Source organism: Chelonia mydas, chromosome 2 (genome assembly GCF_015237465.2).
Source record: "Chelonia mydas isolate rCheMyd1 chromosome 2, rCheMyd1.pri.v2, whole genome shotgun sequence".
NCBI classification, from domain to species: Eukaryota; Metazoa; Chordata; order Testudines; family Cheloniidae; genus Chelonia; species Chelonia mydas.
Window position 1 is genome coordinate 174,137,793 of NC_057850.1, and position 15,944 is coordinate 174,153,736.

General features: G+C 40.3%; 1 protein-coding gene across 6 annotated transcripts in view; it reads left to right on the top strand.

Moving 5' to 3' along the window:
* Positions 1–15,944, top strand: part of AOAH (acyloxyacyl hydrolase) — a 162,872-nt gene that overhangs the window by 50,969 nt on the left and 95,959 nt on the right. For all 6 annotated transcript variants that reach the window (XM_007065889.4, XM_037890054.2, XM_037890055.2 and 3 more), the window contains exons 8-12: positions 93–153; positions 637–707; positions 2,824–2,872; positions 3,758–3,806; positions 5,018–5,112. In XM_007065889.4, coding sequence (XP_007065951.2) covers positions 93–153; positions 637–707; positions 2,824–2,872; positions 3,758–3,806; positions 5,018–5,112 — 325 coding nt within the window. The remainder of the gene's footprint in view (positions 1–92; positions 154–636; positions 708–2,823; positions 2,873–3,757; positions 3,807–5,017; positions 5,113–15,944) is intronic.

A 15,944-nucleotide genomic window follows, 5' to 3' on the forward strand; every position in this document is an offset into this window, starting at 1 on the left:
AAATTAATAATATATTAACAAACAGCGTGTATATTTTCATCTCTGTACTGTATTTTTGTTTCTGAAACAAAGTATTGTGGTGTTTTTTACAGTGTCATAAAAAATAAGTTACCTTTTGAAGACTTGGATGGAGATAAATTTAGTGCTTTCCCAGTAAGTAAAGCTTCTCTTTTGGTGGGATAATCCCCTATTGACAAGAATCTCTCTGAAGTTCCTGCTAGCTTCTACAAAACTTTTTTCTTTCATGGGAGAGCACAGGAGTCGAGTGAGAGCAGTTTTTATTATAGAAAGTAATATTCTTTTGGGGGAAAGGGAAAGAAATCATTCATTTATGCCATTTTTGGAGATAGCTGCATTGTCTGCAGAAGCAAACTGCTCTGCCACTGAGTAGTATGTTTATTGAATTAATAGATGGTGAAGCAAAACCATTTAAAAAAATTAAAATTGGCAGCTTGTCTTATTTCTGCATCAAAATTAGCACAGTGTCATGTATTAAAGCTTAGTGTTGGGAATTTGGAATAAAACCCATTTACTAGGCTTTATTCCTGCACCTTGAGTTACACTGTCATTTTAGATATTTGAAATTAAAAAAGAAAGAATAACAAGAACATCCTATTTGTGCCTCTCGTCTTTTAGACATTGAGGGGATATCACTGGAGAGGCAGAGACTGCAATGAACGAAAAGCAGTAGTGTACCCTGGTAGACGGTAATTCCGTTAATTATTTTTAGATACTCATGTTAAAAAGAAATATGTTACAATGTTTGGTCAAATCTTGAAAGTGTATGCATTATTATTATTATTTATTATTTATTTTATTACTATTATCATCATCATCATCATCTATTAATTTGTATTCTGATAGAGCCTAGATGACCCAATCAAGATGAGACATAATGGTGGTAGGTGCTGTACAGACACACAGAGCTTACAGTCTAAATAGAAAAGACAGACAGAGGATGAGAGGGGAGGGCAAAGAGAAGCACAGAGAGGTGAACTGATCTTAATCAGTGTTATATAGCAAGTAGGTGGCAGAGCCAGGAATAGATCCCAGTTTCTTGAGTCCTAATCTAGTAGGCTACACTGCTTCTCATCACTTCCTCCCAGACTTCACTGGTGGTTGCAGGTGCTCTGCACCACTGCAGAGTAGGCCCTTTTGACCCTTTTTGATCTTCAAAGCTAGCTCCTATTTACTCATTATTCACTAGAAGCTGAATATACTTATATGCTGGTACAGAAAGTATTACAGAAGAGCAATGGAAACTACATACAGTAGGGCATATTAATACCTTGATGCAAGGAGGAAACACATACACACACTGTGCGATGTTCTGCCCTCAGATGCACATGCAGGGTTCCCGCTGAAATGGGCCTCCTGAAGCAGAAGCAGAAATGGGCCTACTGCAAGAAGAAACGGTCCAATATCATGTGTATTTGGGAGTCATATACAACCCTCTATCCACATGTGCAGCTCCTACTGAAGTGGGTGGAAATTCCACATATAGATGACTGGTTAGATACAGTGCCAGATTCAAGTCTCACTAACATTGCCATAAATTCAGTGTAAGTGATATTTTATCCTATATTAGGTAAATAACTCCCAGTAGCATCAGTGGGACTTATATGCACATGCTGAGTGGAGAACTGTGTGCCTCTGACAAAGGCCCTCTCTGCCCCTTACTTTACCCCATGCTACAAAATCATTTAAAAAAAGGTTTCTGCTCACATGATTGTGCCACCAAGCATCAACAGGGCATAGTTCAGAACTATTTGTAAAATCTTGTAGTAGCCAAGTCCTGAATAGTTTAAAAATACAGGCTTAGCAGAATTATGTTCCACTCACACTGAGCAGCACAACTGTGTTAGCAGAAACAATCTTCTAAAACCACAGTGAACACAGGAGAAACTTTAGATAAGGCCACAATGTAAAGTGAGCACGAGCCAGTTGTACTACATGATGGGCCTGATCCAAAGCTTGCTGAAGTCAAAGCCCTCAATGATATTTGATGAGATCTGAAATAGTGGTGAACTAGGAGGGAAAAGGGTAGGTGGAGACTGCAAACACTTGTGCTATGTCTACACTGGAGCTGGAGGGGTAATTTTCAGCTCAGGTAGACTTGTTATATCTCTGATCAAGATAGCCACACTAAAAATAACAGTGTAGTGACCGTGTCCATGGGCATCAGAATGGGCTAGCCACTCCAAATATGTACCTACAGTTTCAGATGGGATTATACCTGGGGCAGCTAGAAGCACTGGAATAAATTGCCTAGAGAGGTTGTGAAATCGCCATCATTGGAGATTTTTAAGAGCAGGTTAGACAAACACCTGTTAAGAATGCTCTAGATAATACTTTGTAATCCTGTCATGAGTGCAGGGGACTGGACTAGACCTCTCGAGGTCCCTTTCAGTTCTTTGATCTTGGTGCCCATGCAGCTGGAGCTACGCAGCTATTTTTACCATTCTACTGTGGGTATCGCTACCCAAGCTGGAAATGCCCCCTCCAGCTCCATGGTAGATGTACCCTGGGTTAGAATTACTCAGCACTTTGCAGAATTGGGCTCTAAATCACCAATGTATTTTGGGGGGAATTTCACTTCTCTTAAATTCTGAAAAGAAAAACTTATATACAAGTTGAAATTTCTAATTATTTCCTTTAAAATGCTGACTGTTTGATGACCTCCAAGAAGCACATGGTCTGACATTATGCTCTTATAGAATATGGACCAAGGAGGCTGGTTTCCTTGAAAAGCACAAAGCATTTTACCGTTAACCTTATTTTATTATTTTTAATGCCATATCTCTTTTTGTAATTCTATATTAGCCCAGATAACTGGGATGTGGAAAGAGATTCTAACTGTAATGGTATATGGGTAAGTAAATGATGTTAAATCTTGAAATTTCTTCCTGATTCCCCCTCCCTTCTCTTCTTCTTCCCTTCCACCCATCCACCCCCCTATTTTACAATTAGTCTGTAAGTGTTTAGACTATTTTCATTTGCATACCAGATTGTGATATCGGAAGTAATACCACTGAAGTCACTGGGTCTACTTGCAGAATATCCTTCTGAATAAAGGACACCACTGCGGGTGGGTGGGTGGGTGTAGAGAGACATCCAGAACATTCTGAAACATGACCCTTAGGCAGGAAACCTCACCATACTTCAGGTTTGTAACAATAAAACCCAAATATGCAAGTGTTTCCCAGTCTGGTGTTTCGTTTTGAGGTGTTGTGGGGGTGGTTGTTTTGCCAAAGTTTGAGGCACCTTATGAAGGTCTGTGAGTGCAATGTCCAAAAGAGAATTCACGGAAGTTATAATAGTGCTTCCATAGGCTTAGCTGGAGACCATTGGGAAATTAAATTATCTACTGGCGAATATGGAAAAAATATCACTTTTATTCGTGCAGCATTTGCAAGAGACATCAAATCCAGTGTAAATCAAAACAGCATGACGTTTGCGATCTCTCAAACATTATGCTTTTTAAATTTACATTGGATTTAACACCAAACTCCAGTGACATAGCAAGAACTTTAAACTTCCTCATGATCTCTATTTAAAAAAAAGGGAATTCCCAGACAAAAAACTTAGTTATAAGAGAGTTAAGGTCATGAATAAACATCCACGGAATTAAAAAACAACGTTATTATGATGTGAAGTTCTGAAAAGCTAATAATCCAAATGATAGTCTTATTATTTGATTTGTGCTGTCACTTTGCAGGTATCAAATAGACTTCTCTTCCCTTTTCTCCTCTAACAGGGTGTAGATCCAAAAGATGGAATTCCATATGAGAAAAAATTCTGTAAAGGTAAATCATTAAATTTAATACAAAGCTAATGCAATATTTATGTTACATATGTTTTTATACAAATAGTCATGGTCATTGTAAATCCAGAGAAAAGATGACAGTTATCACAGTTTCTTTATAATGACAAAAATGGCAAATTCACTCTTTGCTTTAATGTGAGGAGAAAACTCAAAGGGCATGTGCTGTTATAATATCAATATAAATTTAGAAAAATGATTTAAAAAGTGACTTTAGAGTTGAAAGATACCCAGCTGAGAGAATTGGAATTTGATTTTTTTATTCATAGACCAGGTACAGCGAAGGCAGCAGCAGAAGAGACCTCTTCATCCTGCCAATGTGCCTCAAGCTGAACTTGTAGGGACTCCCTCTAGGAGTGAGAGGACGGTTTAGTTTCTATGCACATCCAGTCCATCACTCTGTAGGAAATGCCAATAATGGTGCCAGTTGTAGTGATGATATTTTTCCTGGTATGGCTATCTATTCACTAGGAAATGGACTGACACTAACAACTCAGGCCATAGATAGATAGATAGATACACCAGTATTATAATATGCTAATATTAAGAAACCATAATAACAACTTTCAAACTTACATTGACTCACACTAAATTAGTGACTTAAAGGTGAAAAGCTCCTCTGCAAAGCTCTTTGTCATTTTAGACGGAAAGTACCACCTGAGTGCTAAGTAACATCAATTATTAAAAAGCCAGATTATTCCAATGAAATTACCTTGAGAGCCCCTGACTCACAAATCTACTCTTAATATGAGTCATTACCAATTCCCTGAGTATTCTGATTTCCCTAAATGTTTGATTTTAAGTATTTTTAATAAATATTCCATCGGTAGAAAAAATGAATGTTAGCTTCACAGCAGAGCCTGTGTTAAAATAACAATGTGAATAAAATCTTAAGGGATTCTTTCTCATTAAGCAAGAAGTTCTCTCTCTTATTCATACAGCATGCCTACTTGTTTTTCTTAGATTGTTGGCACATCTGTTTAGGCAGGCTTTTGGTGCCGATGGAGTGAAAATCTCCCATTCTAGGATCTGAAATGAACACATTTCAAATACAAATACTGGCCAATGCCCTACTTCCATTTTACACACTGAATCTACCAGTGCCATGTCTTTTTTTTCTTAATCTTGTTGTTTTTTATACAGAGATTCGAGGCCAAGGGCATTTAAAAACTATTAATGAAATGTACTTATTAGATGCAGAGTCCAAGGGGATCATTCTGGTGGGAGATTCAGCTGGAGCTCATTTTCACATCCCTCCTGAATGGATGACAGCAGCACAGATGTCTCTGGTAAGGAATTCTGTTCTGATCCTTGAAACAGCGCCAGCCTCGGATTGATATTTGCCTTCTCTCCTATTATACAGGGTGCCAAAAGAGAACAGGTGCAAAATGCCCTTTGTTTTGGAAATCCATCACATTTTTGGAGGAAAGCTCCATTGGAATGAATTCTGGAGAGTCTTAGGAAGGCGAAACATCCCAAACTATGCCAAAACACTGCCAAGGGGTTCTTTTAAAAAAAACAAAAAACAAAAACCCACCAAATTTATAAGATAATGATAAAGGGGAAAATTCTTTGCTGCCATGACTTCTTTGACATGAGTGGAGTTAGGTCAGCAAAGAATTTGGTCCCAAAGTTCCACTATTGCGCGGGAGATAGAACCCAGGACATTTGGCTTTATAAACGCAAGCCTTGAACAAAAGGAGAATGTTGGTTTGCTATCAGTGGGCCCAGTTTTGGAATCCTTTCCTACATTAAATACTATTTACATAAGCAGACTCAATGAAGTCAGTAGGACTCATTACACTAGTCTTAAAGGAAAGAGATTGTCCAGGGTACTCTATCATTAGCATAAAGATGGCTCTTCATTTGCGTCATATCTCAGCATGAGCTCCATGTTTTTCAAATGGAAAAAAGCCTGAATATAAATTATGCTAAGGATGCAGATATTGCAGTGCCATTCACTGAGGTGGAATAAAAAGGCAAGGGGAGTAAGTCACTTTAAAAATTTCCATTTGTTGGTGAAGAGGAATCCTCCAAGATGCCCCATTCCTCCTTTTTATTCTTCCCTGAACAGGGTCCCTTGTGTTGCACAGACTTGACCCTCTGCTTGAGAAGAGCTGTATATTAATCCCTCTGGAGTATATCGGCACTGCAATTGGGTCAGTAGCAGAGGGTTTGCTCAGAAGTGACACAAGTTAGCCAAAGAGACTGAATTTTTCTGTAGCTTGCTAAACTCACACTGGCCCCAGAGGAAGAGGAACATGGAAAATGTGCCATTTTTAAAGAAAATATTCAGTCCCAATAATTGCCGCATTACCGGAGGCATGCAGATTTCTATCAGAATTTTATGCGTTTTCCATCTTTCATTTGCAAAGCCAAACTGATTTAAATTTTCTAGATTAGCAGTTGTTTTTCTTCATTAGTAGTTTGAGAGATGATTATAGGAATGACATTGATGACAGAGCTGATGATGGAACATAACAAATTAGTGGTAATGATAATTGAGATTATCTTGTCTAATAAATATAGTAATAATAGTGGTGATGATGATGATGACGACGACGACAATAACAATACAATAACAAAATGATGCATTCAAGCTACAGTTTTAGACTGTCAGCATTTCTATTACAAATCACTGATGTTCAAATTTTAGAACTTTTCTAGAAACAATTTCTCTAGGCTGAAACTTGGCCCCATAACCTTTCATACTCTTATTTTCTGTACGAAATGCAACAAAAATTGGTTTACAGCATCTGTTTTAAGATGTGTCAGGCTTACGCAGTTTCTTGTTAGCATAGGTTTAAACCTAGCATAGTTCAGATTAATCCAATACCTTCTTCTGATTTAAAAAACTACTTGTTGGAGGATTGGATGCAGGGGTGGATTAAAGCTAGCTGAGCCTCAGAGGCACTAAAATTGTGGGGCTTCCTCAAAATTTCAGTCTCTCCTAGAGAGATGTTCCAGCCACCTCATTCCTGAAACAGACATTTCCCCTCTCTCTCTCCCTCTCTGTCTCTTCCCAGCCCGGATGATGCAATCCCTATCAGGCTCTTCCTCTTAGTCTCCCCAAGCCCTGAAAGATTCATTAACTTTCCTCCTACTCAAGTAGTGCAGTCCCGTCCAGTCCAGCCCATCACGGACTGACTGGTTCTTGCCTTGTGCCCAGGCAAAGCAGGTCTGCTCCCACCAGAATCAAACGGATTCCCTTGTACCTTCCGTTTCATCCCTGTCAGTCTCTCCTTCTCTCTGGTGCCAGTGGCGTGCCCTTCCCCTCGTTTCTCAGACAGTTGCCAGCCAGTCTACACTCTTCCTAGCTCAGTAACATGCCTCAGTTGCCCAGGTGCGACCAGTGTCCCCACAATTCCCTGTCTCTCAACTCATTTGCTAGTCATGACTTGAGGGACTGAAGGGAGGGGCCTGCTGTATCCATAGTGGCGTCATATGTACCTGCTAATATGGCTGCATGTCCTACCTCTTCTTAGTTAGAAGGCACTCTGCCTGCTGCTTTCCCTTCCTCCCCTATTCCCTTGGGTCACAAAGTGGCCTCTGTGAATGATTTGTATTAGGGAGCTGAATGCCTCTTGTTCTCATGCCCTCCGCTGGTGCTAATATTAGTCTCCTAGGAGCAGGCAGCAGCTGGCAGCAACCCACTGTGAGGTGCACCTCCTACTGTTGTTGTCGTGCTCTAGTCTGACCCAGTACTGCTTTCTGATTTTGGCTGGGCATTGGCCTTCTCAGAGTACTGGGCTTACAACTCAATGATTCACACTTAAATCCTCCCCTGACTAGATGGGTCAGGGGGTTGATAACGGGATATAGAAGCTTTCACTTCTAAATCAGTGGTTTGAATACAGTCCAGCTGGGCTGGGATTGAATGTTGTTACTGTCTGATAGCTGTTCAGTGGCCAGTATATGAAATGAACTGATCTTCTCAATGCAGCACCTGGTAGACAAAAACCCCCAGCAGAACCCCCATTGACAGGCTCATTAGAGAGCTCCAGGACAGAATGCACATGGAGATTGTGCTATCCTTTTATTCCTAGAAGTGGTGTCTCTCGGTCAGGGTTAAGGCGCATCAACAGGAGAGTGGTGACAAATAGAAGCCTTTGTGTTTGTCCAGCTGACACCTTTCATGAGCACTATATTCACTTGCCATATTATCTTTTTAAAAGGAGAACTTATGAGATCATTGAATGGTGGAATTTGAAAGAAATTCTTGTGTAAAAATATAAAACCTCAGACGTAGACACCATGCGTAATGCATAGGGATAGAACCTAAGACCTTCAACAGACAAAACATGGGAGCAGCCCCATTAGCTGGTAGTATGAGCCGGTCACTAGACTGTGACTTCCTCATATGCTATCCCTTGTTTTTAGGCTTGTGTGTCCTTTTGTTGGTACCAGTATCCAAGCTCTCCAATCAAACTTTTAAAAGTTTGAACATGCTGATTTGTGCACATAGAACTTGATTCTCTGTTGCCCTGCACCTCATGCAGTTATTTATGCCAGTGCAAAATGAGTGTAAAATTCTACCATTCTGCCTTGGTATGATTTTATACTCACTTTCCCTCATGTTGCACAGGTATAATGGCTCCATGAGACTCAGGATAACAGAATCAAATTATTTTTTACTGTGCACTACGCAAGCTCTCCTACCAACCTGGGAAAATAGGACAGTTAAACATTAATGTAGAATTATATGGAGCATGGAGTGCTAAAAGTAGTTAAACATCTTTGCTCAAACAGTTGCAATAATTACATTTGATTTGATTTGTAGTTCATCATGAGAATGAACATTGTAGTCTAGTGGTCTGAGCACAGGATTGGGAGCAGTGAATCCCTGAGGGCTAATCCTGTCTCTGACACTGATTCTCTTATTCTCATCTAATTTCTGTGTCTCACTGTTTCCATCTGTAAAATGGGGGTAACAACAATTTTCCTACCTTGCAAGGGGGTTGTGAAAATTAATTGTTTCTCAAGCACTTTGAAGATATATAGTGCTAAATATTATTGTTAAATATACTTCATGTACATGTTTAAATACAATTCTAGTTGAATATGAATTTGTACAGGAAAATTGTTAATTTTTCTTTCTTTTAAAGAAGCTAGTTTTTAGTTAGGCAGAGAGTATAGATTAAAGCCAAAGAGCAACGTCTCTTATCACTTGACCACTTTGTTTGTGAAAAGATTTACTACACTGCATGTGAGTTTTTTCTGACAACATAAATGAGTGGTTAAATTGGGGTGAATTTTGGTGCATGGGAAAAGGAAAGGCTATTAGCATTATCTTGAGCCAATGCCAGTGAGTTCAAGTAGTGCACTTCTTTACCTACTGGGCTTTGTTGGCCTGCTTAAAATTTAACTTAAAAGTTCTCTGCTCTTCCAATTCTAAGCCTTTCTAGAGCAGGAATTGCTAATCACAAATGTGGTTTTGGGTTGTGAACACAGAGAGAGTAGGGTAGTCACATCCAAAATCATCCTTAATTGAGACTACAGCAAGAACATGAATTTAGGCCTCCAGTGGGGAAAAGATTAGTGCATTAACCTACTGCACCACTTAGCTCCCCATGTCACATAGCTACTGTTAATTTACTACAATACACTTTGCTTTGATTCCTCCAACCCTCCTGTGAATAAATACTTGGAAAAGTGAATTACTGACCAGTTTTTCCCAGCATTCATTGCCTCCCAAAATGACTCAAAGATGAAAGTTCAAAAAGGAAATGTTTTTTTCTGGAGTATTTAAATCTTGTGGAGAGTAGGAAATGAATATGCTGCCTTTTCAGATTTATTAAAGGGTGAAGTTGACAGTCTACAGCAATTCCATGCACCCTTCAGTTCATCAGCACCACACCGCGGGAGACTATTAACTGCTGTTTGAAAGCGAATTAGATTAGGCAAGAATTTTCCAGGAGAGACTTCGGGAGTTTAGTAAAGAGACTCTGAGGAATGTCTTTTGTGCTTCGTTATGCTGGCTGTTCCTGCTCTGCCATGCAGTGGAAGTCAGGTTGAACCAGGGGAGGATTATAGAATAAGTGATCAATCTCCTTACTTAAGAAGTCTCAGGTTATCATTTTGGATAATTGAACAATCATCAGCATCAATGAGACCCAGACTTTCAAACGTGGGTGATTAAATTTAGTTAGATAAATCTATATTTAGGCACTTACAGAAGAGATCTGGTTTTTTATTCAGAGGTGTTGAGCATCCACAGCCTCACCAAGTTCCATGCAAACGGCGGGTTACTCCACGCCTCTGATAAATCATCCCATGGATGTCTAAATATGGATTTTAGATACCTACAATCAGGCATCCCATTTTCAAAATTTTGGCCCAGTAAAATGAAAGTCAGGACAGACACTTACACTCTCTGGCCCATATCATGCCTTTCCACAGGAAAATTCCCAGAACTGAGTGCAGGTGGCAAAAAATCTGTAGGGATTCCACTGTATTATGTGGTAGGAAGGGACAGTGGTTTGAAAACTACAAGCAGATGGGAGTATGACCTCTTCTGCTCCAGTCCTCAGATGACCAAATGTCCACAGATGTGATGTTGTCTCATTAAAATATAATCATGCAAAGCATTATTGCTACCACTGCTATATAATTGCAGCAAATCTTATACAAAATATAATCCATGGCCAGAAAAGGTTAAGCAGCTTGCAGGCTGGATGACCTAGAGCCAACCTTTAAAGTCATGTTAGAAAGGTATGCAAATGGTAATTAGGGCCATTCATGGTTGATAGGCTAGAACTTTGAAATGCAAACCTATATTGTTAGAAATTAGAAGTGATACTAATTGTGTGCATCATAAATGCTAGCCATGTAAACCAGTGGTTCTCAAAGCTGGTCCTCCGCTTGTTCAGGAAAGCCCCTGGCGCGCTGGACTGGTTTGTTTACCTGCCGCGTCTGCAGGTTCGGCCGATCGCGGCTCCCACTGGCCACGGTTTGCCGCTCCAGGCCAATGGGGGCCGCGGGAAGCGGGGCGGGCCAAGGGACGTGCTGGCCGCCCTTCCCGCAGCCCCCATTGGCTTGGAGCTGCGAACCGTGGCCAGTGGGAACTGCAATCGGCCGAACCTGCGGACGCAGCAGGTAAACAAACCAGTTGAGCGCGCCAGGGGCTTTCCCTGAACAAGCAGCTGACTGGCTTTGAGAACCACTGATGTCAACAAACAGTTCCTGTTTTGTCATTATAGCTACTAATTCAGAGATCAAAAGGGAATATTAACATTTAGATGAATCTTGCGTGAAATAATGTTATTGTCTATATGTCTCTTTAAAGTTTGTGATAAACTGCCAAATGGATAAATTGCCCTATGTTAATTTGTGTAACTAATTACTGGTGGTGTTCAGGAAACAGAAGATTACATCAGAAGCCTATTGTTTACCCAGGACTCTATGGTCAAGTGGAGGCTAGAAAATTGTGTAAAAGAGAGTTGGGTCCTGATCCTGATATCTTAGATTTGCTTAAGCTTCATCAGGGGAAGCTTAAGCCACAAGATGAGATCCCAGTTAAACTGGTACAGCCTGAATATGATATTGGACATTGGGCTATAACCTAGGAACTAAATTCTAAAGGAACTCTTTGCAGCTACAAAGCTCACCATCTCTGCAATGAATCTGAACCTCAAGTATTGAACTCATGTCTGTATGTATATTAATCTTTTAACCATACTGTCTCCCTTTTCTTTTTTAATAAATTTTAGTTTAGATAGTAAGAATTGGCTGTAGCGTGTATTTGGGTAAGATCTGGAATATTCATTAACCTGGGAGGTCATGCGTCCGATCCTTTGGGATTGGTAGAACCTCTTCTTTTATATGATGAAATAAGATTTTCAGAAATCTTCATCCTATTTGACTTGGGTACCTGGATGAAGACCTGAGGCTGGCTTTCTTCAGGGAAACTGTGTTGTTGGCTTCTGGGCAACCAGTGAGGTAATAAAAAAGCTGTTTTATGGTGGTTGGTAAATCTAAGTCTTGGAATATCCACCAACTTTTGGGGGGATTGTCTGCCCCTTTTCTTTGCAGTTCACCTTAATTGAGTAACCTCAGCTGGCCCTAGGGTGACCAGATGTCCCGATTTTATAGGGACAGTCCTGATTTGGGGGGCTTTTTCTTATATAGGCACCTATTACCCCCCACCCCATCCCGATTTTTTACACTTGCTGTCTGGTCACCCTAGCTGGCCCCCACTGGGGTCCTGGTCACAACAGGTAAAACCTGTCTATCCTGAGACAGTCAGGAGCATTAAGGCTTCCACTATTCTCTCTTGGTCCATTGACCTAAAACCCCCTCACCAAATGCCTGCTCTGAGGGATTTGAATACAAGGAGCAACAATATATAAGAATTGATGCTGAGAGTATTAGTGAGTAAGTCTTCATGTGTTTTGCAGCAGATGAGTGGCTCTGTGCCTTATCAGTAGGGCCCTACCAAATTCACGACCATGAAAAACGCATCACAGACCATGAAATCTGGTCTTCCCCCATGAAATTTGGTCATTTGTGTGCTTTTACTCTTTACTATACAGATTTCATGGGGGAGACCAGTGTTTTTCAAACTGGGGGGCCTGACCCAAAAGGGAGTTGCAGGGGGTCACAAGGTTATTTTAGGGGGTCCTGGTATTGCCACCCTTATTTCTGCATTGCCTTCAGAGCTGGGCGGCCGGAGAGCAGCGGCTGTTGGCCAGGCACCCAGCTCTGAAGGCAGCGCCCCACCAGCAGCAGTGCAGAAGGGCAATGCCATACCATGCCATCCTTACTTCTATATGAAGGCAGAGCTGCTACTTTCCAGCTGCCCAGCTCCGAAGGCAGCGCCACCACCAGAAACAGTGCAGAAGTAGTGGTAGCAGTACCGCAATCCCCACCTACAATAACCTTGCGACCCCCCCACAACTCCTTTTTGAGTCAGGACCCCTACAATTACAATACCATGAAATTTCAGATTTAAATAGCTGAAATAATGAAATTTATAATTTTTTAAATCCTATGATTGTGAAATTGACCAAAATGGACTCTGAATTTGGTAGGGCCCTAATTATCAGTCCACACACACCACCCTTAAATCACCAGAGCCTCAAACATACAGAGATCACATGGAAGATCTTTGACAGGGCAAGGAAGGTTGATACAACTCAGGTTCAGCTTCACTCCCATCAGTGGGTCTTGGGTCTAGCATATTTTGTACTGTATTAATTCCCCCCTCCTCCCCCCCGCATAGAAACATTCGGCATGGGTGATCTGTCTCGCTGACATTGAAATACAAAGTTTATCGCACAGAGATATGTGTCTTTATAGGGGTTAACCAAAGTGGAAAAGTACTGTAGATTTTTTTATGTGGAGGGCTTTTCTGAACAACTCATGTTTAAAAAAAGACTCTCGTGTCTAGCAAAGGATATTGCCCTCCGGCTGCTCTGGCCATCTGCTTAGAATTGACTTACAAAATGCAGCACTTTCCTATTATAATGTGTCTAGGATAGGAGATTACCTCTAAATCTCATTTGAAAGGTGATTCTTTTGAAGGTAAAGGCTCTATACCGTCCTGTTCTGAAATGCTGGTGACACTTCTTCTAGGAAGTTGAATTTTAGATAAATGTTCCTGAACTCAGTAGGTTTTGATTTCATGCTGTAGCAAGAGCAAAATAAATCCTTAATCTAGCTGTGATGCAATAAATATCTGTTTACCCAAGAGCAGAGTGGTTCTGGTCTTTAAATGAAATAGTTGGTTTCATATTCATGTCTCATCTGCCTTCAAGCAAGAAATATTTTCCTCACTTTTTAGATGCATAGCTCATGAAGAAAGCATAGTCTAAAAACGGTGCACTACAGGCTTGCTCCTGCACCACTGAAGTTAATGGGAATCTGGCCATTTCAATGGGAGCTGGATCAGGCGCTGTGATTGCCGAAATTCAGTATTTCGGTACAGAACCATCCATGCTTTAGCTTCAGTCTCATCTCCTGGAAAGTTCATGCTATTTTCTGTAAGCAAACGTTTTGGTCCTCAGGATACTGTTTTACTGAGAAATTGGATTTTTATTTTGCTAATTTTAAGCCTGCAGTGTTGCAAATTAGGAATGTTAAAGAGGTAAAGAAAGACGGTCTGCAGTTTTAATAATTACTTATTTATGCTGTTAGAAAAGAAACACAGCCTGAGATTTTCAAAGCTGCCATGGGGACTTGGACACCTAGTTCCCATTAAAATGAAGGAAGCAATTCCCATTAAATTGAATGGGAACTATGTATCCCAGACCAAATCCCTTAGGTGGCTTTGGAAATCTCAGTCATCATGTTTAGTATGTTAAATGGTTTTGTAGATGGGGGAAATTTTCATAGGCTCAGATGAGGATTAGGTGCCCAACTCCCTTTTGTAAAATATTCCCCTACACTGAGGGGAAGGTTCTTTCGTTCAGGCTCACTTGATTTCAGCATAGCTTGGTAACTGTGCACACAATCACCCATTGTTTTGACTGCCCTATACGGTAGAATTGTGACTCTTCAAGCTAGCACATGATTTCCAAACCAGGCGAGGCTATAGTCTAGTATACTAGTCTAAGACATCGCCAGAAAATGATTCCTAGGCTAGAATACTGCTTCATAACTAGACTTAGCTGGAATAACATTTGATGCTAGAATACAGTTTCAAAACTAGGCTGGAACGTCCTTCTCATAATTTTCTGCTAAAGACTGGTTCCTAGGGTGCAACATCATTTCCAAACCAGGATAGTCTAGAATATGGTGTTTAACCTAGGCCATGCTTGGATACCATTCTAATGTAGAACTCAGCTAGGGCCCCCTTCTAGACTGGGACATGTTTGCATGGTAGGTTAAGCTAGAATTATCTTTTTAGGTTACAACATGCTTTCTAAACGACATCCCTGTAGAGCTTGAGGGCCAGATTTTTAAAGGCATTTAGGCACCTAAAGATGCAGATAGGCCCTAGGCACTTTTGAAAATCCTGCTAGGCACCAGTCTGCATCTTCCCATGCTTAAATATCTTTAAAAGTCTGGCCTTAAGTACTTTGATGGATCAGGGTCTCTGCTAAACTGGAATACAGTTTTAGGTTGGAACATAGTTCTAAGCTAATACATGGTTTCCAAGTCAGTTTCAACATGGCTAGGTGCTGGCTATACTATATTTAACCTAAATTAGCCTGAGAACCAGTTTAAAATCATACTATAAAACTTGTTCCCTGACAACGGTTCCCAGCCCAGTGTTGGCAGGTCCTAAAGAAAGAAGTGGCTTTAGATGCTTTTGTTTTAAAATACATTTCATCATCTTTTTTAAGCCTTACATGTGTATTCTGTAATTGATAAGGGATCTTAAACATTATTTTATATTTACTGATTTTATTTTAAGCATTTCACTTCCTCTCTTATAATAAACATATTTTGGGCCAAAATTTCAAAAGTGACCATCCAAATTGTGTGCTTAAACTCCTTCTCTTGTGCAGAGTACTTGTGCATCTTCAGTAAGTGCCTCTTGCACACACAAATATAGAATTGGAAGCAGACAGATTTGAAAATTGTCCCCAGTGTTTTTCTTAAGAGTGAGATGAAGGGTTATCAAGCCAGAACTGTTTTCACCTTGGTAGCTAAAGCAGATTTACTGTAAGTAGGTCAAATATGATGTGACTTGCAGTCTCCCCTTCCCCCATCCCCGCCTCTAAGAATCAAAACCTGTAAGGATTGCAGGATTTAGCTCTTCTATTGTTCATTGTTCACATCTGGAAAGAATTATCCACATGCTGGTTGTGTATAGTTGTGAAGGTTTTTAGAAAAACACAATTGCTTAAAAAGAAAATGAAGTCAATAAATTAAATGCATTACAGCAGCATGTAGGTTTCCTTACTTTATGCTTTGACCTTCCTTTGTTTATAAACAGTTTTTCATCAACAGTTTTTCAGCATGAGCACAAAGGACTTGTGCTTTTGTCTCTGAAAGTGTACCTCAGATTGCTAAAAGCTGAACATTTACTCTGTCTTCTCACAAGGATGAGATGGGGTGATTTCTCCAGGCTATTTTTCTTCCCTTTTGTGATTTTTTTAACGCTTTCACAAATCGAAATGGAAAAGAATAGAGTGCCATTTATTGAATGTACAATAGAGCTTTCATCCCCATAGTG